Raw genomic sequence first — 27,232 nt, forward strand, 5'->3', positions numbered from 1 at the left:
TCTTTTCCCCCGCTAGTATACGGCGCCAGAAAAATCTTTTCTAGTATCTTTTCTTGTGCCTTTCCGGATGCTCTTCCTCTGCCTTTTCTTGACTGCGAGTATGAAATGGATAGTGCCTTTTTTAATGCCTTTTCCGATACCTATTCTGATAGTGCCTCAGCTCGGCCTGCCAGGACCAGGGAGGTCATTTCTAATCACTCCTTTGATGTGTTTTTTGATATCTTTTGTCGGGCTGCGCCGGGTATTAGAAGTGGCTTTCTTATGCCTTTTCTTTTGCCATTTCTTATAAGGAATCCTCCTACCTGTACCGGCGAGTAGCTTGCTGCTCTTGATGGTCTTTTGATACTGCCTTTTTACTGCTATTCTTAATGTCGTTCTTCGGGCTGCGCCTAGACTAGAAATCTCTTTTCTAATTCCTTTTTCAAATTCCTTTTTCTGATGCGTTTTCTGACGCCTTTTTAATACCTTTTCTAATGCCGTTTCGGATGCCGTCTCTGATGCCTCTCCACATGCTATGGTCAGGTATCAGGACTCCCCTCCCGATATCACCTCTGACGTATCGTCTGATGCAAGAGTTTGCTCCCGGACTACATTTCTAGCGTTGATTCACTCTAATACACCAAAGATACAGAGCGTAGTATATTACTTATCAATAGCGTAAGTGATAAGACGTGGACTGTCTAATCGCAGTACCCCAAGTTCAACCCCAAACCATCTTTTATTGCATTTCGAGTGAAAATCAGGATGATTTTAGCAGCATTTTTCGTGTGCATTTGACAGTGCTAAAGAAATCTCCTACTATATAAAAGGCTAGAACGAGAAAAATTTCGCAAATGGAGGCCGCTCATTGGCCAATTGTTGAAAGAAGTCCGGTCCACTACCTCCTTAGTGATCAAAGAACTGACTGTAGGGAAGCCCGGCCCGCTGCCTGTAGAGTGATCAAAGAACTGACTGTGGGGAACGCTCTCTTGCAGCCCGGCTCGCTACCTACCTGTTGAGTGATCAAAGAACTGACTGTAGGGAACGCTCTTGCAACCCGGCCCGCTACCTGAACCAATGCGATCGGTTTTGGGGTGGGACAGAACAGGGCCTCGTATAAAGATTTTATCGAACTAAAGGTTGCCCTGTTTGCACCCCCCAATCTAAAGACGCCCCATCACCGTTCGACTAGTGCTATGACCTTATTAAACAATTACGTACATATCTCATGCACCACAATTTTCTGGCGTGGAAAACAGTTCACGATGTGCATGTTGCACGTGAATTGCACTTGCAGCCATGACGATACATACTAGACTAAGCTAGTCGTCGCAAGATCTCGATCTCCTAACATCGGATCCGAGGAGTCTCCCACACTTCTACAATGGTAACGGCGGAGGGAGAAATTCTATTTTAAGAATACGTATATTAATATTTATGATGCACAGCAAGGAAGGGCCAATCATATGCTATCACTCGGTCATTGATCGTCACTCGCCGGTCGCTCCTCCCTGCAGGCGTGAATTAGAGGCCTACGATCGAAGCTGAAAGAATTTTCTTGGTGTAAAATAAGAAAATTTGTTTGATAATCGTGGTTGATGACAAGGGCAAGGAACCAGGTAGCTAGGCTAAAACATGTTGAGATTCCATTGGGCTAGAATCTACAACCCTTCCAAACTGCCCGTTACAGCTAATACATGTTCATACATATCGGCAGACTATAGACATGACTTTGGGGCATGTTTCCCATATCCGGCCGAGTCAGCACGATATTAAGATTTGGGGACTTGCAGTTGTAACTGTTAATTAAGGTAGGTAGCTTTTACCACATTTACGGAAAGTCTAATTTGGAAATAGAGGTTCATCTTATCGCAGTTTTTCAAGATAGAATTTATTTTGTCCTCAACTAAAGACAGAAATTCCGAAAACAGAGACAACAAGGAACGCGGAGAGCAGTGACATAAGCTAAAGATGGGGAGAAGCAACAGAGTCCTCCCCCCCCCACATTTTTCATCTTTCCACAAATTGCAAAGGCTCCGAAATTAGGGGAAACGTCCCCTACTCTTAAACACGAGTGTCCCTCAATGTTTGCTTGTCGATCTTGATTTTGATGTACTCCGTCCCGCTGAATACATAGACCTGATCGTCTTTGCCTGGTACAGGCATACACGCATCGACCGTAGAGAATCCCGCTTCCTTCAAGGTTGGCCAGTTCTCCTCAATATTTCCCTGCGCATGTCGACTCTCAACAAGGGTCTCGGGGTCAATTCTGCACCGAACGTAGTTCGCCCCACGGAACAAGTACCACTGGTTGGGATGTCCGGGGACCTCCATGGTTGCATCAACGGTCCTAAAGCCAGAGTCTGCCAGCACTGGCCATTGACTTTCAATTTCGTATGGACCGGTGTCATAAGGAGTGTCGGATAGTGAAGACATGTCTAGTTTGCACCGTAGGTATTTTCCGCCGGAGAAGAAGTATAGCTGATCTTCCTTTCCGGGTACACGCATCGCGGCATCAATGGTGGTAAAGCCGGCGTTCTTGATGGTAGACCAAGTCTGTATATCACGAGCGACGCGGTGCCCGGTCATGCTGTCTTTAAGCGTAGCTGCATCAACGTGAATTCGAATGTACTGCGAGCCGCGGAAGACATAGGACTGGTCGCTCTTTCCCGGGACAGGAGCAACGGCATCAACACGGGTGAATCCCGCCTCAGTGATTGAGGGCCACTGGTTTGCAATCTTCGTGGGAGGGTTGGTAGGGGCCATTTCGAGCGCGTCTATTGCAGGTTAATGAGATTCTCTTACATACTAGAATGTGAGCAGGGCTTACTCTAGGTTTTGAGGTGGTGGTATTCTGTGGTCTGAGCAGTGACAGAGAGTTTGCTTCGATGACTTTAATTTACGGTCTAGTTAGTTCTGATCATGCAGGTATATCGCTTTCATTGCAAATGTTTACTCACTCAAGGTAGAGCAGGGTGGAGAGGTAGGACAAGAACGAAATGATAAGATCAGGAGGGGGTAATTGTATACTCTGAAGATGATAGTAGAGAAGGCGGAGAAAAGAGCTGGGTGGTTTGACATTATCCTACACTGGTGGGCAGGTGCCCTTTTATAACCCCCAGAACGCAAAGTAGCGGCTTCCCCCGGGAGAGAATTCATGATAGAGGGGTGAGGGGTTGGGCGAGACCGAGGTATGACGAGCCAATTGTACAATCGCCCATGAACCGGAATTCCAACTTAAGACCTACATCAATTTGCTAGTAATCGCCATGTGAGTGGGAGGATCAATCTGTGCATGGTGCACCTGATAATAAATCGATTCCCCGAGTCATATCCAGCTAATATTCTTTTGTACGATCGCCACATGCATTTAGCATATCATGCATGCATCTGAGAATTTGGGGGAAATCAAAGAGAGAAAGAAATATGAGTGCGCCTCCTGGTGTCTTGCTGGAAATATCAAGATCGAAGCATAGTTAGCTGAATCCTTCCATTCTTTCTCTGTGACAGAGGTCCAGTCGAGGGAATGATATTCGTGCATGAGCAGCCAAAAAACTAACTGTTAATCGTATATATCAGTTACTCACCAAGGCCTGGTTTGGCGATATCGATAACAACTAGTGCCTAAGAGCACTAGAGCGCGCTCTCGTTCGTTCCCGGAATTCACAACCTTTTGCCCAAGAAACGGGGTGGTGATATTCAGTATACTAGCTGTGATTGGATTGTGACGCTGCCGGAAAGAGAATAAACTCGTTCAAAAAACGAAAAGATCTGCTGAAGGAGGGTGGCGAGCGTTACATTCACACTCAAGAGATTTACGGAGTGGGGGTTAGGTTTATCGGTAGAGGACTTATGAGATTTTGCTTGACCGGTTTAGTCGCTCCAAATAGCACCCGGCCTTACTCGCCTCGAGCTGTTCGAGGTTTAGCTAACCACTGATGAGTGGCATATAGCTCAGTGGATTTGATATTTCTGATGGGGACATTGGATGTGTTCCCTACATTTTCATACCAGTATTGCAATAAAATATGACTTTGACGAATCTAAATATAGTAATTATCTGCCTCCAGTTAGCTCGAGCACCCCGAGGCATCTGTCTCTGCTCGCCTCGAGCAGCCTCATGGACCACACTATTTGAGAAGGTTAACTGGGAATCAATCCGTGTTTTACTAATATTGTCACATGTACAGCACGTATGCAGCGCAAAAGATGCTTTCGTCCTAAATCTCTTGATCCTTGTGCATATCAAACGACGATCTCCATGAACCATCTAGCTCACCCCTAGGCCAGAAGCATTATGCGCACTGGCATTGTCTATAGTCGGCAACTCTACTATGGTGGGAAATGTATCGTGATCATGCATCGGCAAATGCATCCCCTCCTTTCAATAGGAATACATGTAATACATCTATGTAATGCATCAAATAATGCACCAGTCCCACTTTACGATTTTACTAATTACCTTAGTCGAGGCATACAAGTATTTATGTATCAGTCAATTACATGTAATCAGCCAATTCGTTAGTTAATAAATTAGTAAATTCGTTAGTCACTTAGACAGACAATTCGTCGGTCAATTGGGCAGTCAATTCCTCAGCAAATATTAAGGTGTTCTGCATTTCTATGGTGTAAAAACAAAATACAATGTCGGGGCCGGGATCGAACTTGTACTATTGTGCTTAACTGCCGCACGACTTACTACCTAAGCTGTCAGTTGCTATATTGAGGTATTATATCAGCCACAGGATAGCGGATAAAGTTTTTATCAAGTCCGAAATTGGGAGGGATGTCAAATACCTTGTCGGGCAGCAGATCTCAACACACAACGATATGACAACGTAAAGAACACATTCACTGACGAGTTTTGTCCAGAAAGGTCGTCCGAGAACACTTTAACGTATGTATTTACTCTATAGAACTCCCACCAACACATCTGCTAACACACCTACCAACACGTGACATATACACCGACCTGCCCGATTAACACATTAAACGACGACGTTACCTATAACCTACCAATTACGCCAGCCGGACAGTGTTTAAAATTTTCCAGACGATATCCATAGGGCGGATGAACGACGATCATGTTTAGCGGTTAAGGTTAGTAAAATGATCCGTTAATGTGTTCTTGGACGATTTTCCTAAAGGCTTTCTGGACAAAACTCGTCAGTAAATATGTCCTTAGTAGAGAATCATCAGTAAAGTATATAATCTATAGTGCATCGATAATGTATCGACCATACGACCCCACACAACTCGCAACGGTTTCCACATCAATTGATGCATTTACTTGCCGGGCTTAATTACATGGGCATTGCATCACTTGATGCATTTACCGCCGTGGTAGAGCAAGTTGTTATATTTATCCATTGAGGTCTTGTCATAGGTCAATAATGCTACAGCAGTATGAATGGAAGCTTAATATCGAGGCTCGCATTGTGAGGGGATTTTTGGAATGGAACACTCATGTATGGAGCGTTCTCAGTTCTAGCTCGGTAATAACGAATCAACTAGCGGGTACGTATTTACTTAATAAGATGCATATATATGCTGCCCAGCTCAGACATGCGATTGTGTCTGCCGATGTCACAGAAATGGGCGTAGGTACCTACGCTAGACCGACAGCGCATGATCTACTTACCTAATTTAAATAACCTTTGCTTTTTCCCAGCGCGAGAGGAATATAACATACAGTTTTTCCGGAATTATACCCCTCGTTTTGAGTGACCCGAGGAATTTGGTCTACGCCGTCATCCTTCAAAGATGCGTACATGATGGAAGCGAATTACGTATGGATATAGAGTAGATATATATGTGAAGAGACCAGCTAGTGGATGACATGATTTTGCTCACCACCTCTAATCAAGTAATATCATGTTCCCAGTGACTTGTCTTGTGTGTGTCTGCACGTAAAAGTACGCTATTTAGGTCGCAATTGACCGCAAGTGTCATAATACATACTCAATCGCGGTAGCTGCATCTAACAGTTGGTCTCTAAATACCGTAAAGACTTGATAGCTAGGTGGGCCCGGGCCTTAGCCAAATGTATAGGGTGAATAACAGTGGAGAAACGTAAAGCAACCAATCGGAGAGCTCGGATTCAATCGATAACTCCGGGCTCGCCTATCGTGCTTTTAGTAGTACATACATGTAGAGTACTTACTTGCTTGCACGTTAACACGCCCGCGCGTTTAAGTAGGTATATGCTCCTTTATGGTTCAAGTACATACATGTTAATTGTCCCTCCCTCAGTGACCAATTGGCCAATGATACAAGAGCCCGCAACCCCCCACCCCAACCCCCTCCCTCCTCATCACTCATCGCTTGAAGTTAGAAACAACGATGTCCCTCCACCACCTCCCAAATGAGCTGCTCCTCCACATCGCCGACTACCTCACACCTGGTTCCCGCTCTTCTCTCCTCGCCATCAGCCACTTACTCTGCACACTCCTTACCCCCTACTCATCCAATGGGCCCTCAAGCCATCCCCAGCGAGGACAGTAGTACTTGATCCCACACCCCCTCCTCCGGGCCGTATAGTTCAACTCTCCCTGCCTTGCCCGCACCGTCCTTACACACGCTCCCCCATCTCTATATCGGCGGGCCCTCTCCCACGCGCTACAAGCGGGATAGCCTCGAGACCGCTCGCGTTCTCATTGCCCATGATGGGAGCCTCCCTACCAAAAGTCATCTCGGTCTCGCCATAGGCAATGGCAGCTTCTCAGTCGCATTCCTCCTCATGAAACACGGTACCGGCCTGCTTGACTGCACAACCGGCGTGTACCTCAATAGGACTGGAATCCCGCTCATCCCGCAAGCGGCATGTTACGGCGATGAGCGGTTGATGCGGGAGTTTCTCGATCGAGGAATCGACGTGAACACGCAGTGTTGGCGGCGGTGCACCGCGCTGACCATAGCCGCCGAGTACGGGCATGTGGTGTGTGTTCGGCTCTTGCTAGAGAGGGGTGCGGACATGACGGTGGTAGATAGGGATGGGCGGGCAGCATGGAATATGGCGGCGGATGGGAAGTACGAACAGGTATTGAAGTTGTTGAGGGGCACGGGGGCGGAGAAGGTTGTAGTTCAGAGATCTCACTTACTCGACCCGTTTCCAATCCCCCCCCTGGCCAACGCCGCGGTCCCCCGTGCATGAATATATTGATGGTGATGATATTGAGCGCATTGTGCACAGGGAGTTTTGGGAGTCTCGTAGAGAATATCTCATTCAGGACTAGCTCGGCTCAGTGAGGCCAGTTGTGCGTGCGTGTAGTTTCTTGCTGTTACGTGTATGAATACTTATATATATATCTCAGTGCAGCGTAAGGAGTGGAAATATTCGGCGCCGATTATGCTGTATGTAGGGATACGCTGCGAGTCGATGGACTACTTTTCATCCAACTTAGCATAGAACATCTATTCGTCGTAGTATAACTGAACTAGACCTGCAATGCATATGTTCGCCTGTTGACCTTCCTTCACTACACGGTGATAGCCTGTCATTTATGAATCCGGTTAATTGATGCTTGTAATGAGGCGGAGTTGCTATATTTTGCGAACTGCAAGTAATCTGAAACAGAATACTAGGGAGCTTCTGCAGTGAGACAGTGTTATATCGGGTGCGACTACAGGACCGGGAAAACTTCAATTTTTTGATTGGACGTGATAGGTGGAAACTTCGAGGTGGAGCCCAAGTAAGTGATGGATCGCGTATTTTTTGGTTTGGAAGCCTTCGGAAAAAAAGCCTTGGTGGTTAATGGCATTGTCTGGTCGATCTTGTGCGTAATTTCTGGTGGGCAACGAAGCTGTGATTGATAGATGATCTTATTGCGATAACGAGCTTTTGGCAGCTAGGATCGAACAGAGTTCTTAACCATATATACTTAGTAAAGCCACCACTAGACCGGCAACAGGCACCGCGCCAGGTGTTGAGCCCAAAAGGAAGGGTACTGCACCTCTGTTCATGATATACAGCGCGGTAATTGCCCTCTCAGGGACGTATTTCGATTGGGCGAGTTCCTTCCTGTTGGCAGGCAGCACGGAAAACCTTTCGCAATGACTCACTGAACTCGGTATGTGAGCATCCTGATGACATGCAGCGCGGTAAATACCCTCGTAATATCAGGCACCATGCTGGAACAACGCAGTTCAGTCATCAGCAATCACTCGCAATCCACTATACCTCCGCGCACTTGCAACTCCCCAAACGTGCAAACCAATTCGCAGGAGCCTCGACCACATATGAAATAAAACAAGGTCAAACACCTCTCGAATAGCGGGTGATGAGAGTTGCCAAAAAGAAATCAATCCTGCTTAATTACCAGCGATCACTCGCAATCTGTACAGGTAAAAGTCTATAATACCATCTGGATACTTAACTGCTGAGTATTTCCATGCATGTATGTGCTTATACCCATTCTAGACATCTCTTCGCCACTTTTTAGGACCACATATCTGACGAATGGTGCAATCGATGAATCCCCAAAACTTATCTAATGCGGCACCCTTTACATGTATTTCGCGAGCTTAGGCATCCTGCTGTGAGGTGACGAGGTCACGTAGTAAAAAATCGCAATTGTCCAGTATAAACTTCAATCTGCAGTTTATACATTTAGAAATTGAGGAAGATAGCCGAAAAGGAATTGTAGTGTTTCGAGACACTACCAGACATGTAAATGCATCTTTTAATGCATATTTTTTATGTAGGTAAACTCGTCCGAAAGTCGTACTTTAAATGTGTTACCTTTAATATGCATGGAAATGCATTAATAATGGAATAATGAATCTTTTAATACATCAATTAATGCATCAATTGATACATTAAAAGTACGCATTTACCTGTTACCCATAGCAGTAATAAAAACAAAAAGTGAGCGTGGGGGATTTGAACTAGAGCCAATCTCTCAACTACTCAATGCCCTATCTACTACACCATGGATGAGAATGGTATCTTATCATTTGTAGAATTAATGAATGGAGGATGATGAGGAAAGTACATTACAATGTCGTTGATTGATCGTCTAAAATGAATACCAAAGTCGTATGTGATCCAAAAGTGTAAAATAAGGACCCATAAATCGTCCATTAATCGTTTTAAGATCGTTTCCTGAGCACCTTCCGAGTAAAAGCATCAAATAATGCATCAGTTGATGCATTTGCAAGTCACACGCCGAGTAAATGCATCATTTGTGCCCTTTCCTCGTCGTTTTTGTATGGGCAATGTGCATTAACATGTCTGGTAGAGAGACGGTTGGGCTATTCTAAGCGAGCGCAGAGAAGAAAAAACTCTTCCTCCCTAGTAAAGCTTACCCTCGAGGGTATTCTAAACACAGTAGGAAGCTCTAACAGTTTTGATACCTATAATCCCTACATTAAAACTTCTAATCACGTAGTACTATTATATACCATACTTATAGTCAAGATATCATGAGATTTAAAATAAATAAAGTATACTACATCCGAATCTAAAAGGTAGAGAAATTTAGGCGTTGATGAAGCTCACGGTAAAAAATAAAGTTTTGTGTTGAGTATAGAAATAGTACCTCTAGGCTTGAGTACTCTAAGGCCTACCTTTATCTCTATATCCAAGTGTTGTAAAAGCGTCGACATTGTTGGAGACGAGCCCCCCCAAATCTTCCGAACCCGGATCCACAACCTTACGGGCCCACCATGATTTGATATCAGAGATCGTCACAACTATACTATTTCAATACTAGTAACTACTTGTATAATGAGACTGAACGCTGTCGTGCAGAGTCTTGACGAAACCGTGATAGGACACGATCCAGCAGAAGCGTGGCTGGATCGAGTCATGCAACCTGTCACCTAGCATAACCGGCTTAAAGCCAGACTTTGTCTCGTAACTAATCTATCATCTCATCATCCATCCATAACCTATCGAGCAAAGGCCAATATCACAAACAGCCTGAAAACGCCAATCACTTTTTTTTGCCGATCCCCTTTTTCCTACACCTCGTGCCCATGGCAGAAAAGGTCTAATACTTTCGTTGTACCGGGTGTTGAGGGTAAGTGATTAGAATCTGATAAGTATTTGTCTTATCAGATTCTGATCACCTTTCGCCATGAGGCATAAGCAGCCGGTCAGAGCAACCCCTCAACTCCTTCACCCCATCAACTTTCAACAACGCAACACTTGTCCAGAAATAATGTTCTTTTGTAAAATTGGTCTAATTATGGTTGCAAACATTCAAATAAAAGGGGGTTTAAAATAAATAAGAACTAGCTAGACTATAACCTCTCGAAAAAAACAGGTGTGAAATAATACCTTTCTGCCAAGACCGAGCCTAATTTGGTAAGTACTATTACCTGATTGGGACCACCAGAACTGATTAATTAGGGATTATTACCTGATTAGGACTAGTTCTGGGTTTGAAAAGAATATGAGGGTTGATTTTGACTGTCCGGCACTGTAGGTACATGCAGATCCGTCAGCCCGATCATCCTTATCAGTACTCACAAATCCGACGTGAAAACACATACCCAGATACAGTCACGCCTACAATCCAACCTTATAGACCAACCAGCTGTCACGAAATTACATACCTACTCTAGGTAATTGTGGCTTGTATGTAGTGAATGAGAGGTTTATGCTACAGCGCCGGACAGTCAAAATCAACCCTCATGTTCTTTTCAAGCCAGAAACTAGTCCTAATCGGGTAATAATGATCATCTAATTATCCAAATATGGTAAGAATTATCCCAAATTAATGTGGCCGCCTTGGCATAAAGCTATTAAAGTTATTATTTCACACCTATGTTTTTTCGGGCAGATTGCACCAAATGTTTGAGAGGTCATAGTGCAGCCAGTTCTTAATTATTTTAAATCCCCTTTTATGCGGATGTTTACAACCATGATTAGACCCATTTTACAAAAGAACATTATTTCTGGACAAGTGTTGCGTTGTTGAAAGTCGATGGGGTGAAGGGGAGTCGGTGGTTGCTCTGGCCGGCTGGTTTTGGCTGTCCGACACCGTACCAGTGAGCGTTCACTGCGTGACACACGCACTTATGTACCTACTCGTATTTCTCTGACGTTTGTGGACGCGACTGATATTGCATGCCATACAAAAATACGCCAAGCTCATGATTTTGGGTGTATGCAATAATGGCCCAGTTCAAAAACGTCAGCGAAATACTAGTACACACATCCTTCACGAATCATGTGGGCATAGCTTTCGAACACGTATAATCGATTCCTATTAGTCCAGCGTGGGCATAAAAGCTCCTGAATCAGACTGCTCAGCAGGACCTCTAGCTCACCATTTTTCTCATCCGCGCGCATCACAAGCCGGATATATCGCCTTTCCACCACTTTACATTTACTCATGGCTCGTTCAATGTTTGAGGCCGACAAGTTCAAACTATCGACAGACTTCTATAACGATTATGTGGTTCACTTGACAAGTGAACGCAAGGTATTAGCCACGTGGAAGAGGGACAAAAGTCTTGGTATTGGCGCCTCGGGTGTTGTTTGGCGTGAGAAGGACGATAAAGGACAATTGAGAGCGGTAAAATCGATGCTCCGCGACAAGGTGTTATCCCCAAATAGTCTCGCTCATGAGCTTGCAGCTTTAATCAGGCTGAGAGATGTAAGCGCTCCTACGATCATCATCGCATGATCTGGTCTCATCTGATAATTGTATAAATCAAGCGTGACAATTTATTTGTGAAATTCTTGGGCTGGTATGAGAATAATAATAGCGTATATCTTGCAATGGAGTATGTGGGGTGCGGCGATCTGAGTCAATACATTGCAGATCGTGAAAAGGCGATAGCCGGCGCAAAGACGATCACTAGGCAAATCCTTGAGGGGCTTTCAATACTGCATGGGGAGGGAATCTGTCACCGGGACTTGAAGCCCCAGGTATTCACCCCCTCTTGACCTTTCGTCCGCTCACCGGAAATATCTAGGCTCGACGCTGATATATAACTGACAAAAAATTATTAGAATATCCTTGTTGCTTCACGGATTCCCCTTCGTATCAAGATCGCCGATTTCGGGACTTCAAAGCGAGCAGAAAACACCGTGTTGAGAACCAAGCTTGGCACTCCTGCCTATAGCGCCCCAGAGTTGATGGGTTCTTCAATGACTGAATTCACGAACGCCTTGGACATCTGGTCGCTAGGTATTCTTGTGCACGAGGTCTTGACATCGAAAAGACCATTCTTTGACCAGGCTGCATTTGGTGACGATTCTGAAGATATATCGGGGTTGGCGTCTTTTAGTACGACAAAGAGTTCGAGTCAAGCTGTGGACTCTCCTCTCCTCTTCGGATATTATTATGGGAAGATTGAGTTCCCTGTCGAAGACCTGGAAACATCGGGGGCAAGCCCAGAGGCGATACGCTTTGTGCGGGGGTTGCTGGCCGCGCGGCCAGAGGATCGCCCTACTGCGTCGGCAGCTTTAAGAGATGTGTGGCTTTATATCGATCAGCCTGAGTATGGCCACATGCATAGTTGGCTTGAAGCTCTGGAAAGCGAGCTCTCTGTGCTAGGAATTGATTTGAGGTTGCAGGAGGACCAGAAGCAAAAGCTCTGGGAGGGAGGTGATGAGGTGGATATCATGCAATTGATGTCAGATTTGGAGAGGAAGGCTTATTCCTCCTTACTGGAACAAGCCGTCGCAAAGGGATTAACCTTACTTGTACCAATGCTCTTGAGATCACAAAACTACCAACAGGAGCGCATGGGTCGCCTTTCCCTGGAACATCTCTTCCACAAGGCGGTCAAGGCAAGAAGAACAGCCATGATCCAGCTTTTGCAGTCCAAAGGAGCAGATATTTGTGCCCTTCTTGAAGGGAAATCAGCGCTGTACTGCGCGGCCGAGCGCGGGGATACCGAAATCGCAAAGGTCCTTCTGGAACTTGGTCTCGACAACGACGCCAAAACAAATACTCGGGACCACGAAACAGCATTACAAGTGGCCGCTCTCTATGGACACCTTGGTGTGGTTCAACTACTCCTAAGTCATAAGGCCGACGTGAATGCTACCGGGTATCCCCCAACAGGCTAACAGCAATACAAGCGGCTGCTTCTTCCGGGAATATCGACATTGTAGAACTGATGTTGCATCACGGAGCGGATATCAATGGCCCACTGTATCATGAGGAAGGCCGTACAGCACTGCAGGCCGCTGCTCAATTTGGAAACGATGCCAAGATAGTAAAGCTCTTGTTAGAACGCGGGGCAGAGATCAACGCGAATCCAAGTCAGCACTTTGGTCGAACGGCGTTGCAGGCCGCTTGTGAGATTGGTAGTATTGAGATGGTGGGATTGCTGTTACATGAAGGGGCCAATGTCAATGCCGAGCCAGCCACCCGTGGTGGCCGAACAGCATTGCAGGCGGCATGTGAAGGCGGGCATTTGGCTGTGGTCAAGATACTCCTAGAACATGGGGCCAACGTCTCCGCAGAGCCGTCGTCGGAGGCCGGGGTAGCAGCATTGGAAGCAGCGGCGGGCAGTGGAAGTCTCGACATCATGAATCTGCTCCTGGGGAATGGAGTCAAGCCTACTTGTTTTACTTTAACAGCTGCAGCTCGAGGTGGCCACATGGATATTGTCAAGTTCCTTCTAGACATGGGAATTGATCGTGGCGTCGAAGCAGACTACAAGGGCGGTCTTATTCCAACCCCCATGCAAGCAGCGTCGCGAGCTGGCCATCTTGATATGGTTAAGATGCTGTTTTCTCATGGGTTCAGTTGCTGCGAACCAGCAAAAGAATATGGTCGAACGGCCTTGCAAGCCGCAGCGGAGGGTGGCCATATCCGTATTGCAAGGTTCCTAGTGGTAAACGGGGCATCTGTGCATGAGAACGGCAGCTCCTTTGGTGGAAGAGCAGCGATCCAAGCTGCAGCTGAGAGAGGGCACGCCGAGATGGTCAGCTTCCTTTTAGGACACGGTGCTAGTGTCAATACTGCTCAGGGATATTTGAGCGGCCCGTCACCAATACAGGCGGCTGTCGAGAACGGGCATGTCGAGGTTATAAACGTACTCCTAGCCAACAAAGTAGATCTCACTTGGGATTGTGTGGTCACTCCGGGTGCTCCCTCCCGCAAGATACTACAGATTGCTGCTGGGAGTGGATATATTGGCATCGTGGAGCTCCTCCTGGGAACTGGGCTTGATATTAATTATCCAGATAACGCGTATAATCCGTCAGTACTGCAATTAGCGGCCGAAAAGGGGGATATCTCCATGGTTAGGTTCCTATTGAGTAAGGGGGCAGACCCTTCTCCAAATATCCCCATCCATGCCAGCACTGGTCTAGTGTCGCCATTGAAGGCCGCCGTCATCTGTGAACTCTCCAACGTTAACAAAGGCAGGCACATGGACCTAATAAATCTACTCCTCGACCATGGTGCTGCTGTTAACAGTGCCAGCAGTCTCCCTCTTTCAAACCCGTCCGCGCTCCATCTAGCTGTTCGGGGTGGACACATAGAGCTAGTCAGAATTCTGCTGAAGCGAGGGGCCGAGGTCAATACCCTGATCCCATTTAGTGCCGAACAGACAGCGTTGGAAGCTGCAGTTGAAGGCGGCCATGTCGAAACTGTCAAACTCCTTCTCCAGAACGGCGCACGCCCGAACAACCCTCAGGCAGGCTCGATAGACAATTTCCGACCGTCGGCGCTACTTTTGGCAGTTTTGGGCGAGTCCCTAGACCTCGCAAAGTTACTTTTGCAAAAGGGCGCCTCTGTCAAATCGTCAACCCCTACACTCGGGACACCTCTCGCAGCTGCCACTAGACTTGGAAACACTGAGATGATCAAGCTCCTTCTTTCCTTTCACGCCGATATCAATGATATGTATAGTGGTGATCCTATGGGAACATGGATCACAGCATTAGAGGTTGCAGCTTCAGCGGGTAATATCGAGATCGTCAGACTACTCTTAGCGAACGGGGCCGATGCAAGGCTCCCAGCCCTAGGCTATGGGAGTCAACCATTACAAACGGCGGCCCGAGGTGGACATCGCGATATCCTGGATCTACTTTTGCAAAATGGAGCGGACATAAACGCGAGTCCATGTAACACTTCTGGCCGCACGGCACTACAGGCTGCAGCCGAGTATGGAAATCGTGATATCGTGGAATTCCTTTTGGAAAGAATGGCTGATGTTAATGCTGAACCCGGATCAGGGGGTGGTCGCACAGCATTACAGGCTGCAGCTGGGGGTGGACATCTTGAGATTGTAGAAATCCTCTTGCAGAGAAAGGCTGACGTCAACGCGGAGGCTGCACAGAGGGAAGGTCGGACTGCGTTGCAGGCAGCAGCTGAGGCTGGACATCTCGATATTGTGAAATTGCTCCTGCAGTGTGGGGCAAATTTCAAGGCGAGAGCGAGTGGTGGCTCTGGGACTCTCAGCGTGTTGCAAGCAGCTGCTGCAGGTGGAAATATCGAGATCTTCAACCTAGTCTCTGATTTGCATAGTGATTTCGACGCGGAGGTTAGTGTGAATGCCGACGAGGATCCGACTCGTGTAGGCTCACGAACCGCGCTACAAGCAGCAGCTGGGGGTGGACATACAGAGATGGTGAAGCATCTACTCACTCTAGGTGCTCATATCAACGCTCCAGCAGCGCTCACATCTGGTCGCACTGCATTGCAAGCCGCGGCGGGGAATGGTCATATCAAAACAGTGGAGCTACTTTTACAATACGGTGCTGATATTAACGCCCCAGGCTCTGCTGTCGGCGGTGGTCAAATGGCATTACAAGCTGCAGTTGATGGGGGGCATGTCGAGATTGTGAAAATCCTCCTACATCACGGAGCAGATGTTAATATTGAGCCATCAACGTCTGATAATCGAAGCGTCTTGTCGATAGCTAAGTACAATCGCCACGATGAACTTGTGGATATTCTTACAAGGTCTGGAGCCCGGGACGATGATCGCAATGTTAAGATGGACCTCCCCTCGTGGTTCAGTGATCAACCGAAAATCCTGGACATCCACACAGATTTAGAAACGCAGGCCAATGCAGTCCTGGATATAAAGTAAGATACTAAAGATCGCTTGAACTGGGTGTTATACAACGGTAGCTAACTATTCGGTTATCTATAGACCCGCCTCCAGTGTTCCAGATCTCGGTATCAATCGCAAACACACTACTTGGCCCCGATCTCTCTTCTCGTTCTCCGTGAATGTGGTAGGCACTTTATTAGCAATATTTATCTTGTTTTCAACTATATCGAATTTCTTTTGTGAATTTTCTATTTGATGGGTATCTATTTTGTATGTATATATTTGAGGAGAGATTTACAACAGAGCTGCATACAAGTACATATACATTAGGTTAAGACACCTCGATATTATTTCTACCCCAATGCTGTTGTGAATACAATACATGGTCCTCCTGGTGGTATCAAGCAGGTAATTTGACACTCACATGTTGATGCTCATGCGCATTACTGTAGCTACCGCATTGATATCTACAGTGGTGATGATCCGCTGATCGCGGCTAGGAATAACGTGGACCATATTCTCATGTTGTTCCAGTCTCAGATGCCGCCCATGCAATCAGTAGACTAGGCTTGAGTACATATGAAGTCCCACTTATAGCATAAATATTTAAATGAACATTCGAAGCTGCTCCACGATTAGGGCACGTCACTATCGAGACTGGTAAGTTTTATCATTGATTCTCGCTGGTTCATGCGGAGTCACTCGATGTTGAAATTGTTGGTGCGAGCCTAGGAGCAAAGTCTACTTGTCAATATCGCTGATCATGTGTTTTGTTATCTTTGCGGAACCCTGGAGATCTTTTGCCCTCAGGTATCCTTGGATTGTTGTCCGGTTTATAAACTGTTACAGGAACTAAGGAGCACTGTTCTAAGAGGCTTAGAACAGTGAGGAATACGAGTGACGGGTTGTGATGTGAGGACGGTCGGGTAACGAAAGGACAAGCATAGAAAGGTATCGGGTAGTGTGGGGGCACGCGGTGTCACCACGCTAGTCCCATACTATTATGACGGCCCGCTTACTGTTGGGTGTCTCACCCGAAATAGAATAGGAAGCGGAGCTTACGGCTGTAGGCTGTTCTACTTAGAGAAGTAGGTCTAGGATAATAGTGTGGTACAGCCCGATGACTGGCAATTGCAAGGTTCATGGTTACGTGTCTGAATTAGAATGGAGGGCGGAACTATGCGGGGGCGCTTTTCTATCTGGGTTATCTTCGGGAGCATTATCTTATTCTATTATCGTTGTGTCAGTTAGTATTAGAAAGCGGGCCTTGGCATAGGTTCCAACATGTATAAATAGGGCAGGATTCTGCGAAGGCTTGAGGGTATCATCAACCACCAAGTCAAGGGAATCCGGTTTACAATATCATCAAGTTTAAACGCTACAGAATTATCGCTTAGCACTGGCAATTTCCCCAAACATAAACTAGCTAGAGTTATGCTGTAGACGCTTATGTACGCCCGGGTCTCGTATCCTGGCGGACTCCAACCAGACTTGCATAGGATTGTAGCGATACACACGAGCTCACCATATATATTCCCCTTTCCCAGTTAAGCATTGAGAACTCATCCACAAAATATATTCGACGCATCTTTGACCCCGACCAGATCATGCGGTCAGTCACCCGATAAATATCATAAAATAAACAGCACCAAGGCAACTATGCTGCGCCTTTATAAGCGCGAGCGATTTATTCTGCTGTCAATCTATCCAGATAATTTACCCACAACCAGTACCTGAACCTTGACACATTTACCTGCACTTTTATCCACGATCAAATATCCAATTTACTTCATAGCCTTTAAGCTGCATACTATCAGTGACTTGAAAAAAATGACCAACTTTGGTAGGGTTAGGGTTTTTGTAGGCATCTATAACGTAGTAGGGAAAACTGTGCAGCTGTCCAATTTCCCTAGCTACAACTTTGCTAATGTATTTCCCTGCACAACTTTTCCATGAAGAGAAAGTCAATCCCCCCATACAAGATCTTAGAACTCCTCCACTTTTGATACACATTTCACATACAATATTTGGTGATCAATAGATGCATCTATCAACGGCTTTTCTGATTCATTCACAGGTACTGATGGGCACGAGACAAGACGAGACCACTTTGCACCAAGTCTTGTCTTCTCTTGTCTCGTCCCATGATGGTCTCGGGAGTCTCGAGACCAGAGGCAAGTCTCGAGACGAATCTCGAGACCAATGTAAGCTAAACTCAATCTGGATTTGGGGTAGGGATTTGTACCTCAATCCGTTCATCTTCACTTCCGGAAGTTCTTGGCAAGAAATGGTGGATAGAATTTGGGGCCGGATGCACACCCTATTTTTTTCAAGAGCCTACGGGTGAGGAAGTCCTAGTATGAGGAAGCCTAAACATTAGGAAGTACCCTCGTTTTGGACCATTGAAACATTACTCGGAGGTCTCGAGACATATCTCGAGATTTCGGAAATAGTTCTCGAGACATCTCGTCTTGTCCCAGGGTGGTCTCGTCAAGTCTCGAGACAAAGTCTTGGGGCTGCGAGTCTCGTGCCCATCATTATTCACATGGCTAGCTATAAGAGGCCCCAAGATACGCGTAGGAAATGACAGCTCTAGGTAATGACATTCCAGAACGCGCATCCACGACCTTTACATCTCGAGCGCTTGGTAGGGAACACCAATTCCATAGGGCAGATGCAGTCACAGACTATTATATTGGACCTCTGTCAAACATGCCGAGATATACGGAACCCATTATGTATCTCCACTGTAATCAACTCCGGAAGATTTTCATCTATGGCGTCTTCTGGTCAGCAAATCCTGCATCAAATCAATCCTCAAAGTGGCTAACCTCGAGATCTCACCTTATCCACAATGTGGGCTCTACAAAGCGGGCACCTTCCCTCAGGCCCAGAACTTCCAGTTCTCATCTTGCTGCTGCACGCCTAATTAAAACTCAACGACCGCCGCTACAGGCTCCAGTAGGAATTTCTATACTCACTCCACATAGTGCGAGATGTTTACACGGCATCACCAGCGTATCTGCCGCGCGGACACAACATATCACGCAGTCACCTCCCAGTGGCGAGCTGATATCCTCCGTGACTCCCAATATCATGGTTAGCTGATATAGAGGCAACCGCGCTACTTGCGCGACCAATTCTCTCGATCAGGTTGACAAACCATCCCATCCTTTGGGGCGGCCTACTAGTATTCATTGATGAAGTCGGCCCTGTTCTTTCGGGTGGCTGCTGCTCCCCGAGACTGTTTTCAGCCATATATTGACGCTGTCTCAGTTCTGCCTGGCGGAAAGGTTCCTGTAATCGGCGTAGCTCCTTTTCCCTCTCCACTTGCCTCTCCCTCTCTTTTCGCGCTTCTTCGGCCGCAGCTGCACGTCTCCTGTGCTCCTCCTCCTCCTTGGCTGCATCTATTTCGCGCTTGCAGTTGAATATCATTCTCAAGACGAGCAGAGACACGACCGATATCCACAACACACCCTTGGCACCAAAGATAATCCAGGCAAAGATTGTGAGGAGGAAGCTGGTGATAAAGAGGACGAGAATTACTAGGCCGACTCCGACGGATATGAGCATCAAAATGCAGGGTATCATGATGAATATATTTGATGTGGTACGAAAAAAGAGTGGTACGTGATGAGTGTGGGGCTCTTGGATCTGGAACATACTGTGGGTAATGCGTTGATATATTAACTGATGGAGGGCCTAAATGAGGCACACACGATGACTGCGCAAGGGTTAGGGTTAAGGACTGACTTTTGTAGTGACCAAATGTTTATATCCTTGCTCGTGGCTATCGCCAAGATATCAAGGGATTTGGGGGTGGGGGGGTAGATCAAGGCACCTGACCTGCATAATTATAAGCAGACATTGTTTGATGACAGCTAATACGTAGCCACATGATGCTACTGCCAGTAAATCTATTTTGTATAGGGTGATATATGGCCTAACACACGGCGCTTTTGTAATCAGAAGTCACGATACCTCACTGATCTTCTTGCGCACTGCAATACGTGCAGCCAAGCTGACCAACACGCGATACGGGTTCAGATAGACACCATGTGTTTTGGAAGGCACGGTATTCTTGGGTGACAAAGGTTCTCGTGATTTTCTCATAGCAACCAGCAGGAATTACCTACAAGACTAATTCTCAAAGTCGGCAACCGAGACCCATACCTAGGAGATATGTTCTATCAATCATCAGCTCTCTGATCATATTACTACCTTCTTTATATATTTTGTGGTCGTAGAGTTATAGTCGTTTCATGACCCATATGTCCTGGTACACTCTACCAACTATTGAAATGAATCAAAAAATGAATCTTATACTCACGTAAAACTTTGGTGTGAAATGAATCATCGGAAATGTGTTTAGTAGTTGAACTGTCTTTACTAAGGAAATGAATCTTTTTACTATAGGGAAGTGAATCCCGAAATGAATCTTAAGTCTCATATGTTACTTTAATAAACACATTACTACCAATCAAAACTTATATATAAATTATATAAAAGATAAAAATAAAAATAATAAAAAAAGACTTGGTTAGGGATTGAACCTGGAGAACAGTGGTTACACAGTCTACATCTTATCACCTACCCCATTGATTGATATATTAAGCTTCGTACGTTCCTCATAAACCATATTTACTGTAGAAAAATCACAGGAAAAGGCACAGGAAAAGGCACATAAGAAAAGGCATTAAAAAAGGCACTTTGAGATGACGACGCGCACTTGTACAAAATAGGTAGTACATAAGCGGTGCAACTCTGGAAATGAATTAAGAAAATGGCTTTTCGGCGATGGAAATGAATCTTTTCTGCCTTTTCCACAAGCGTCCCCGGGAAATGAATCAATTGATTCGTTTCCCAAAATCGGTTTGGTGGGAAAGGCATCAAAAGATTCATTTCCATGGCTGGTAGAGACAGCCACTCTGCAAAGGTGTTCGTGATTCTGATTTCGGAGTGAGACATTTCTCCACATGTAACCGTGGCCGCATATACCAAGAGAAGACCAATGGTGTCAGGAACCAATGAAGAATAAAGATCGATGGCCTACTTCTATATAGTCACGAACTATATTATATACTAGATTTTTCGTTGTTTTCAATCCGAGCATTAATATCAACATTACGGGTACGTCACACTGCGCACTGATATTAAAACCAAATCACGAACACTTTTGCAGAGTGGCTGTATGTACAAAAGCACAGGAACTTTTGTCACCCAACAATACCATAGCATTGTTTCAGAACTTTAACTACCCTTAAATAAGGTATATGAAACAGGTATCGAAGGGCAGGATATCTTGAGACCGGAAAGGAGACAAAATTTCCCGAGTTGGGCTTAGTCCGGGCCGATTTTCTTATAACTGCTCCGATGCTCAGAGTGTAAACCGTGTGGCTTACATGCACTTATTTAATTAATGTAGATATGGTATAATATACGTCTTATACGGTGCATACAATAACTCTTGATATAGCGGCCCCTGCCACAACTCAGTTATACGCTAAACGTTATAGAGAGTTGCGGGTGTATGCGCACTCACTGTATTCAGCAGGGCGATAGGCCCGACAGCCTGGTAAACTACACACAGCTAGCTTCGGAGATAGGTTGACCAAAGCAGCATACGTTACCATCCTCTCGGCGGTCAGGCAAAATTAGTATCTATTAGGTTTGCCGAGAAGGTGCGTATGATAGAAGTCAACATCTTATCACTAGGTGTCAAGAAACAAAGAAACCGCCCTGACGTCTCCACTCTTACGTTCCTATCACTCGGCCTTCCATGTATACGTATATATGTAGTTAATCCAGCAGATGCTAATTGGGCCGGCCGCCGAGGGGTAGTGCACCCGGGATATCGCTCTCGATGATCACGTTTACCCTGTCCTCCCCTCTAGCTCTTCAGCTTGAGACAAAATCAGTCTTATATTTCTTGGTACTGATATCCCCGAACAGTGCGCCCCTGTCCGATTATTGACCGCCCACTATTCATTCACAGGGTATCACTCGGTCATGGATAGTCACTCGTAAAGGCTCTAAGACGAATCCCGGACACACGCGCGCCGATCCACTTGATTCCGTAGACAAACTGGACTGCCTATAACCGATAGATAATAACGAGAGCTTAGATGTGGTTGAGCCCAAGCCTCAAACGCACCTTCTATTCAGCATCTGGAGGCTATCATAGATTATTTAAACCGTGCTTTTTCACAAATACGCAATCGGCTATTATAATCCCAGCGTCTCCCAAGTCTCTCTGGGGCTATCTTATCGAGAGAATTTCAATCTACTTTAAGAAGAATGTATTATATTAACATGAATCGTTGACAGTAGCTTCTCAACCAGCACGATTCTCCGAGTGTAATGGTAGTTAATTAAATGTCAATCTCCATATTTTTCCTGCTAAAACACGCCAAATCTAGCTCAAAGTGACAACCTTTCTACTTTCCTACCTCAGATGATATATTGAGACAATCCCCCAATCGGCAAGAAGCTACATAGGTGGCTCTTAATTCGTGGATTAACATTTCGAGTTTTTGATAGAGTTTGCCATTAAGACCTGGTAGAAACTCAAGGTCTCGATTAGTAAATTTTCGGAGATCTAGATCGAGCGTACTAAGGAGGTGAATTTTCTCTTACAAGACTCTCAAGAGATCCTCCCCTGTTGTTAAATTGCTACAAACTGTTCTTCGGAGCTACATCATTCTCCTTCACATCACAAAACAAACCGCCGCTTGTGCAAACGCCAGCCGTAACAGCAAACTTGGCAAGTGTCCCTTCTATTATCGAGAGAAGTAATATCAGCTCGTGATTCGCTAAATTTCACTTGTCTGCATTGTTCATGTGCAAGTCTTGGCCTGTCTACAACATTAGTTGTAGGCTTGTGGTATGGATTACAAATCTTCGTCATCAATCATCAGCAGTCTCAAGCCTTGTCACTGGATATTCCTTCATAACAACCCCACAAGCCTCGTTTAGACTAGCACTCGTCCCTAACCAGTCTTTACTTTCTGTTGTAACACGGTGGGGGTGGTTGGAGGACTGTGTGTGATCCCTTGCGGTCTTCTTTTACATTCGGTGGCTTGTTTCGCATTACTACTCTTCCCGCCAGTATTCCCCACTCCAGAGATTCCTTGAGGCCCAGGCCGTAAAAGTGATCATCATGTACCCTCCCTCAAGACAATGTGACTATCAATCCCCAATTTTGACCGTTGTACTGATATCCAGACTTCTGGCAGCTGCGAGATCTTTACTCCCTTTGTGCACTAACACTATCTATGCTCTCCCGCCCTTACATCGGCAACTCACTCAAACACAATGGTCTGCATCGATATATATCCTCATCTCAACCCAGGCAGCACTCCCAGTTTACATATTTTGGTGAGCAGTCTACTGCATACAACCTCTATCAAACCTATCTACAGATACCAATTTCTTACAATTACCTGTCTGAGAGAGAAGCCTCGTCACGATTCCAGCAGAGGCATTAAGGGTATAATCACCACATGTCACTCGGAATGCTGACATCAGCCCCCCTTGGCGGTGTGGCTTGGCGCTCCCGTGGCACGCGAGGCGCGACAATCACCCAGAAGCAGCAGCTGCCAACGCGAGAACAGAGCGCCCGACAGGACACTGGCAGCACAGATCGCGACATCAGCAGCAGCAGCACCAGCACCACCGTCCACAGCGAATCCACACGCCCTGACGAAGAAGAAGAAGAAAAAGTAGAAGGAGAAGATTCTAAAGAAGAAGAAGAGGAAGTCTCTAACTTTGACTCCACAATGCCTCCTTTCCGCGATGACCACATTCTCGTAGCTCTCCCCCCTCCTCCTCTTGCTGCTTCATTCTGTTCCCCAATCCCCCCAAATCCCCCCAATACCCCCCAATGGCTGACCCTCTCCCCCTCCCAGATAATATACCCCGGCTCGCAGACCACCCTTGCACAGCTCGGGCTGCCCGAATCCTTCACCCCCGCAAAGGTGCGGATACCCAGTCGCATGTTCCCCGGCATCGAGGAGGGCACATGGACAGCGACAAAGATCCGTGAAGCGCGCGAGGGCGAGAAGGAGGATCTCATCGCCAAGCAGAAGGCCGCAATGGGGTCGATTCCCGAGGACGACGAGGGCGATGACGACGAGGACGACGACGTCGATGAGGAGATGGACGATGGCACAGAGACGAAGGCGACGTCGGTCGATGGTGCCGCAACAGAGGGGATTGCCACCGTGGCAAAGGACACTCCTACAGAGGGCGCGCCCCCCGCGACAGAGACATCGACATCGGTGCCAAAGAAGGAGGAGTCGGCGACGCCAAAGAAGACAGATGCCGCTGCAGTTGAGGGGGAGGAGGCTGAGGTGGAGGGCGACGAGGATGAGGATGAGGACATGGGCGAGGACGGGGTCTATGTCGAGGATGAAGACGATGAGGAGGGCGCAGTCTGGTGCATGAAGGAGGGGAAAGTGGTCGATTGGGGGTGTTTCTTTGCGCTCTTGTGGGTTCTCTCCATCTTCACCATCATCACCGCTGGCTCGCGATTGAGATACTAACTTGCACATATATATATAGACAACATGTCCACGAGACCATCAACCCCACATTCCACACACCCATCCTCATGCTCTACCCCCCCAACTTTGACGACCGCGACAAAGAGCTCCTCACCCAGTTTGTCTTTGAGAAGCTCAAGGCCCCCGGCTTCGCCATCATGGACGCCTCCCTTGCCGTCCTCTGGGCCTACGGAGTCTCCACCGCCACCGTCGTCGATGTTGGCTACGAAAAGACCGACATCACCCCCGTCGTCGATTTCATTGTGCAGGAGCGGGCCCGCACGACTGTCTCTGGCTGGGGCGGCGACTCCATGACGAAGCACCTTGCGAAGCTGCTCCCACACATGAAGGCCGAAGAGGTCGAGCAGCTGAAACGCTCCCCCATCTGCGAGATCCTGTCCTCGGGCACCGTTCTGCCGACAGCTGGCTCTGTCAATGCGGCCATCGCGGCGGGCGAGAAGAACAGGAAGGTGACAGATCTCGACAACATGGATCTCGACGTCGAGGACGAGGACGGGAGCTTCAACGTTGCTGCCATCGTCGCCTCCGGAAAGACGCGCGAGTTTCTGGCCAAGAAGGAGAAGGAGAAGCGCGGAGAGTTTGAGAGGAGACTCCCAAACAGGGAGAGGGAGCACAACACCTTCTGGCTGGTTGAGAAGAAGAAGCCTGGTGAGGAGGGTGTGGTCATCATCGAGGAACCTCTGTCGGCCGTCGCTACCACGGCGCCGTTGCTGCCGCTCCCCGAGAAAGCCGTGGAGCCTGCTGCACCAGCTCCCGCGGAACCGGAGGTGCCAGCTGCAGAGCCCGCGACCGCGACTGCGAGCGCGGCCGAGGGGGAGGATAAGCCTATTACGGATGCACCCCCTGCAGCGCCTGCCGCAGACGCAGCTGCACCTGCCGAGGGAGCTCCTGCAGCACCCCAAGAAGCAAGCGCGACTGCCCCCGCTGCCGCCACTGCAGCCCCCGCTGAAGATGATGCCGAGCGCAAAAACAAGGAAAAGGAAAAGCGCAAGGAGGAGCGGAGAGCCGCAGCCGGTGGACTCCCACCACTCGCTGAGGACGAGCAGTACCGCGAGGTCGAGGTCGGCATCGAACGTTTCCAGGCCGCCGAATGTGGCATCCTCCACGAGATTGCCGACAACCTCTGGCGCGTCATGTCAAGAGTCGAAGACGTCTCTACACGGTCTGAGCTCTGGCAGAGCCTGATTGTGGTGGGCAACGGATCCAAAGTCAGAGGTACATATCCCCCACACCCTCCCTATATTAAGCTAACACCCCGCAGGTTTCAAGGACGCCCTCCTGTCCACCATTCAGGGAAAATACCACATCTCCCCCTCCTCAAACACCATCTTCACCTCCGAGCTTCCCTCCGGCCTCTCGACCCCCATGGCCACCGGTGCGTCCACCCCCAATCCCCAAAACCCCATGGGAGGCCCCTCGCAGCCCAACCCGCTCCTCGTTGCGGCCACAACCCACGCCTCGCAGAACCCGTACATGCAGCAGCAGCACCACCACAACGCCGGCCACGGGTACAGCCAGACACCGACAACCATCAAGTACGTCAAGGCGCCCGAGTACTTTCCCGAGTGGAAGGACGCGGGCTTCGAGGAGGTTGGGTTCTTGGGTGCGCAGGTGGCCGCAAAGGTCCTCTTTGTGGTTGACCAGGGCGCGAGTCAGGGCTTCTTGACAAGGGTAGAGTATAATGAGGGGGGCCCGTCGGCGATACATAATGTCTAGTGCATACGTGTATTTCTTTTAGTGTTTTTGTCGTTGCATTACTTTATTTTTTTTTTCAACTCTAGAGCTCTGGCGCAGGGGTAGACTCTGGGCGTGATAATTATATCCTGTGTTTTCTGGCTTTGTGTGGAAATGATTGCGGCAACGGTGCATTTGAGATATATACTCACTGGAAGCATGAAGATTCCACCCTCCTCCTCTAGTATAGGTACGAGCCTGGACAAAGGCAGAGGGTAGGCAGGTTCAGAAACAATTCTTGAAAAATAAAGTTTATAGCCCTCGTTATCCATGCACTCTTACTTGACAATTCCCAGCACTCTACAAGATGTAGTAAGCGCAAGTAAATGATCAATATATAATTTGTTTCGCACATTTCCTCGATTACAACCATCTCCCGTGTTTGTAACCTCCCCACGTGATAACTACTCGTGATATCTGCGTCCTTCAACATTGCAAGTACGCTTCAGTTTTGTCACTCAAGGTTTTCAAATCTCTCTGATCTGTGGTACTCGTGGTACTCTGCACTTGTTTAAGAATAGATTTTTACACGACTTTGTTTTCCAGGTGATTACTACGAAGCGACTTGCGCAGAGCTATTTTAATCGCAGACCAGGTTCCTACGTCCCCACGATGTCAAGCAGAAAGCACTGTCTTATTCCAACAGCATCTAAAATTACTCCCACCTCAGTATGTCGCAGTTTCCCCTCCACAGCGACCTAATCAAAAATTTCTTTAAACTAGTAGCATTACTCTTCCCTCGCATTTTCCGGCCAACTCAGTGGTGGTGAGAGCACTTGACTCCCGTCTTTCGTCTGTCTAGTACTATCCGTCTTGCAAATCCGTCTTGCAAATCCTGTGTATAAATACACCTCGTAGCCGTTTGCCTGAATATTATCAGACGGTTCTGGCCCATTGGCACATGCACCCATATCAGCCACTGGCGGCGTATACGAGTAGACATGCGCACGTTTGATGATATGGAGGGCTTGCAGGCAAAG

General features: G+C 47.2%; 5 protein-coding genes across 5 annotated transcripts; 3 read left to right on the top strand and 2 right to left on the bottom strand.

Moving 5' to 3' along the window:
* Positions 1 to 2,043: 2,043 nt before the first annotated feature.
* Positions 2,044 to 2,745, bottom strand: LAJ45_10923 (uncharacterized protein; the record flags this gene model as incomplete). Its single annotated transcript, XM_046120438.1, has 1 exon — positions 2,044 to 2,745. The coding sequence occupies one exon, from the start codon at positions 2,743 to 2,745 to the stop codon at positions 2,044 to 2,046; it is 702 nt and encodes a 233-aa protein (XP_045966317.1).
* Positions 2,746 to 6,321: 3,576 nt separating this feature from the next.
* On the top strand, positions 6,322 to 7,132 carry LAJ45_10924 (uncharacterized protein; the record flags this gene model as incomplete). The annotated part of the gene is made up of 2 exons (XM_046120439.1): positions 6,322 to 6,482; positions 6,613 to 7,132. The coding sequence occupies 2 exons, from the start codon at positions 6,322 to 6,324 to the stop codon at positions 7,130 to 7,132; spliced, it is 681 nt and encodes a 226-aa protein (XP_045966318.1).
* A 4,189-nt stretch (positions 7,133 to 11,321) lies between these two features.
* Positions 11,322 to 16,521, top strand: LAJ45_10925 (uncharacterized protein; the record flags this gene model as incomplete). Its single annotated transcript, XM_046120440.1, has 6 exons — positions 11,322 to 11,585; positions 11,648 to 11,860; positions 11,945 to 12,941; positions 13,022 to 15,986; positions 16,054 to 16,122; positions 16,407 to 16,521. 6 exons carry the CDS (start codon positions 11,322 to 11,324, stop codon positions 16,519 to 16,521), a joined length of 4,623 nt encoding a protein of 1,540 aa, XP_045966319.1.
* Positions 16,522 to 18,707: 2,186 nt separating this feature from the next.
* LAJ45_10926 (uncharacterized protein) lies at positions 18,708 to 19,545 on the bottom strand (the record flags this gene model as incomplete). Its single annotated transcript, XM_046120441.1, has 4 exons — positions 18,708 to 18,728; positions 18,799 to 18,879; positions 18,936 to 19,023; positions 19,118 to 19,545. 4 exons carry the CDS (start codon positions 19,543 to 19,545, stop codon positions 18,708 to 18,710), a joined length of 618 nt encoding a protein of 205 aa, XP_045966320.1.
* A 3,923-nt stretch (positions 19,546 to 23,468) lies between these two features.
* Positions 23,469 to 26,234, top strand: LAJ45_10927 (uncharacterized protein; the record flags this gene model as incomplete). Its single annotated transcript, XM_046120442.1, has 4 exons — positions 23,469 to 23,762; positions 23,862 to 24,442; positions 24,517 to 25,733; positions 25,780 to 26,234. 4 exons carry the CDS (start codon positions 23,469 to 23,471, stop codon positions 26,232 to 26,234), a joined length of 2,547 nt encoding a protein of 848 aa, XP_045966321.1.
* Positions 26,235 to 27,232: the final 998 nt, after the last annotated feature.

The sequence above is a fragment of the Morchella importuna genome (genome assembly GCF_003444635.1).
Source record: "Morchella importuna strain M04M26 chromosome Unknown Morimp01GS053, whole genome shotgun sequence".
NCBI classification, from domain to species: Eukaryota; Fungi; Ascomycota; class Pezizomycetes; order Pezizales; family Morchellaceae; genus Morchella; species Morchella importuna.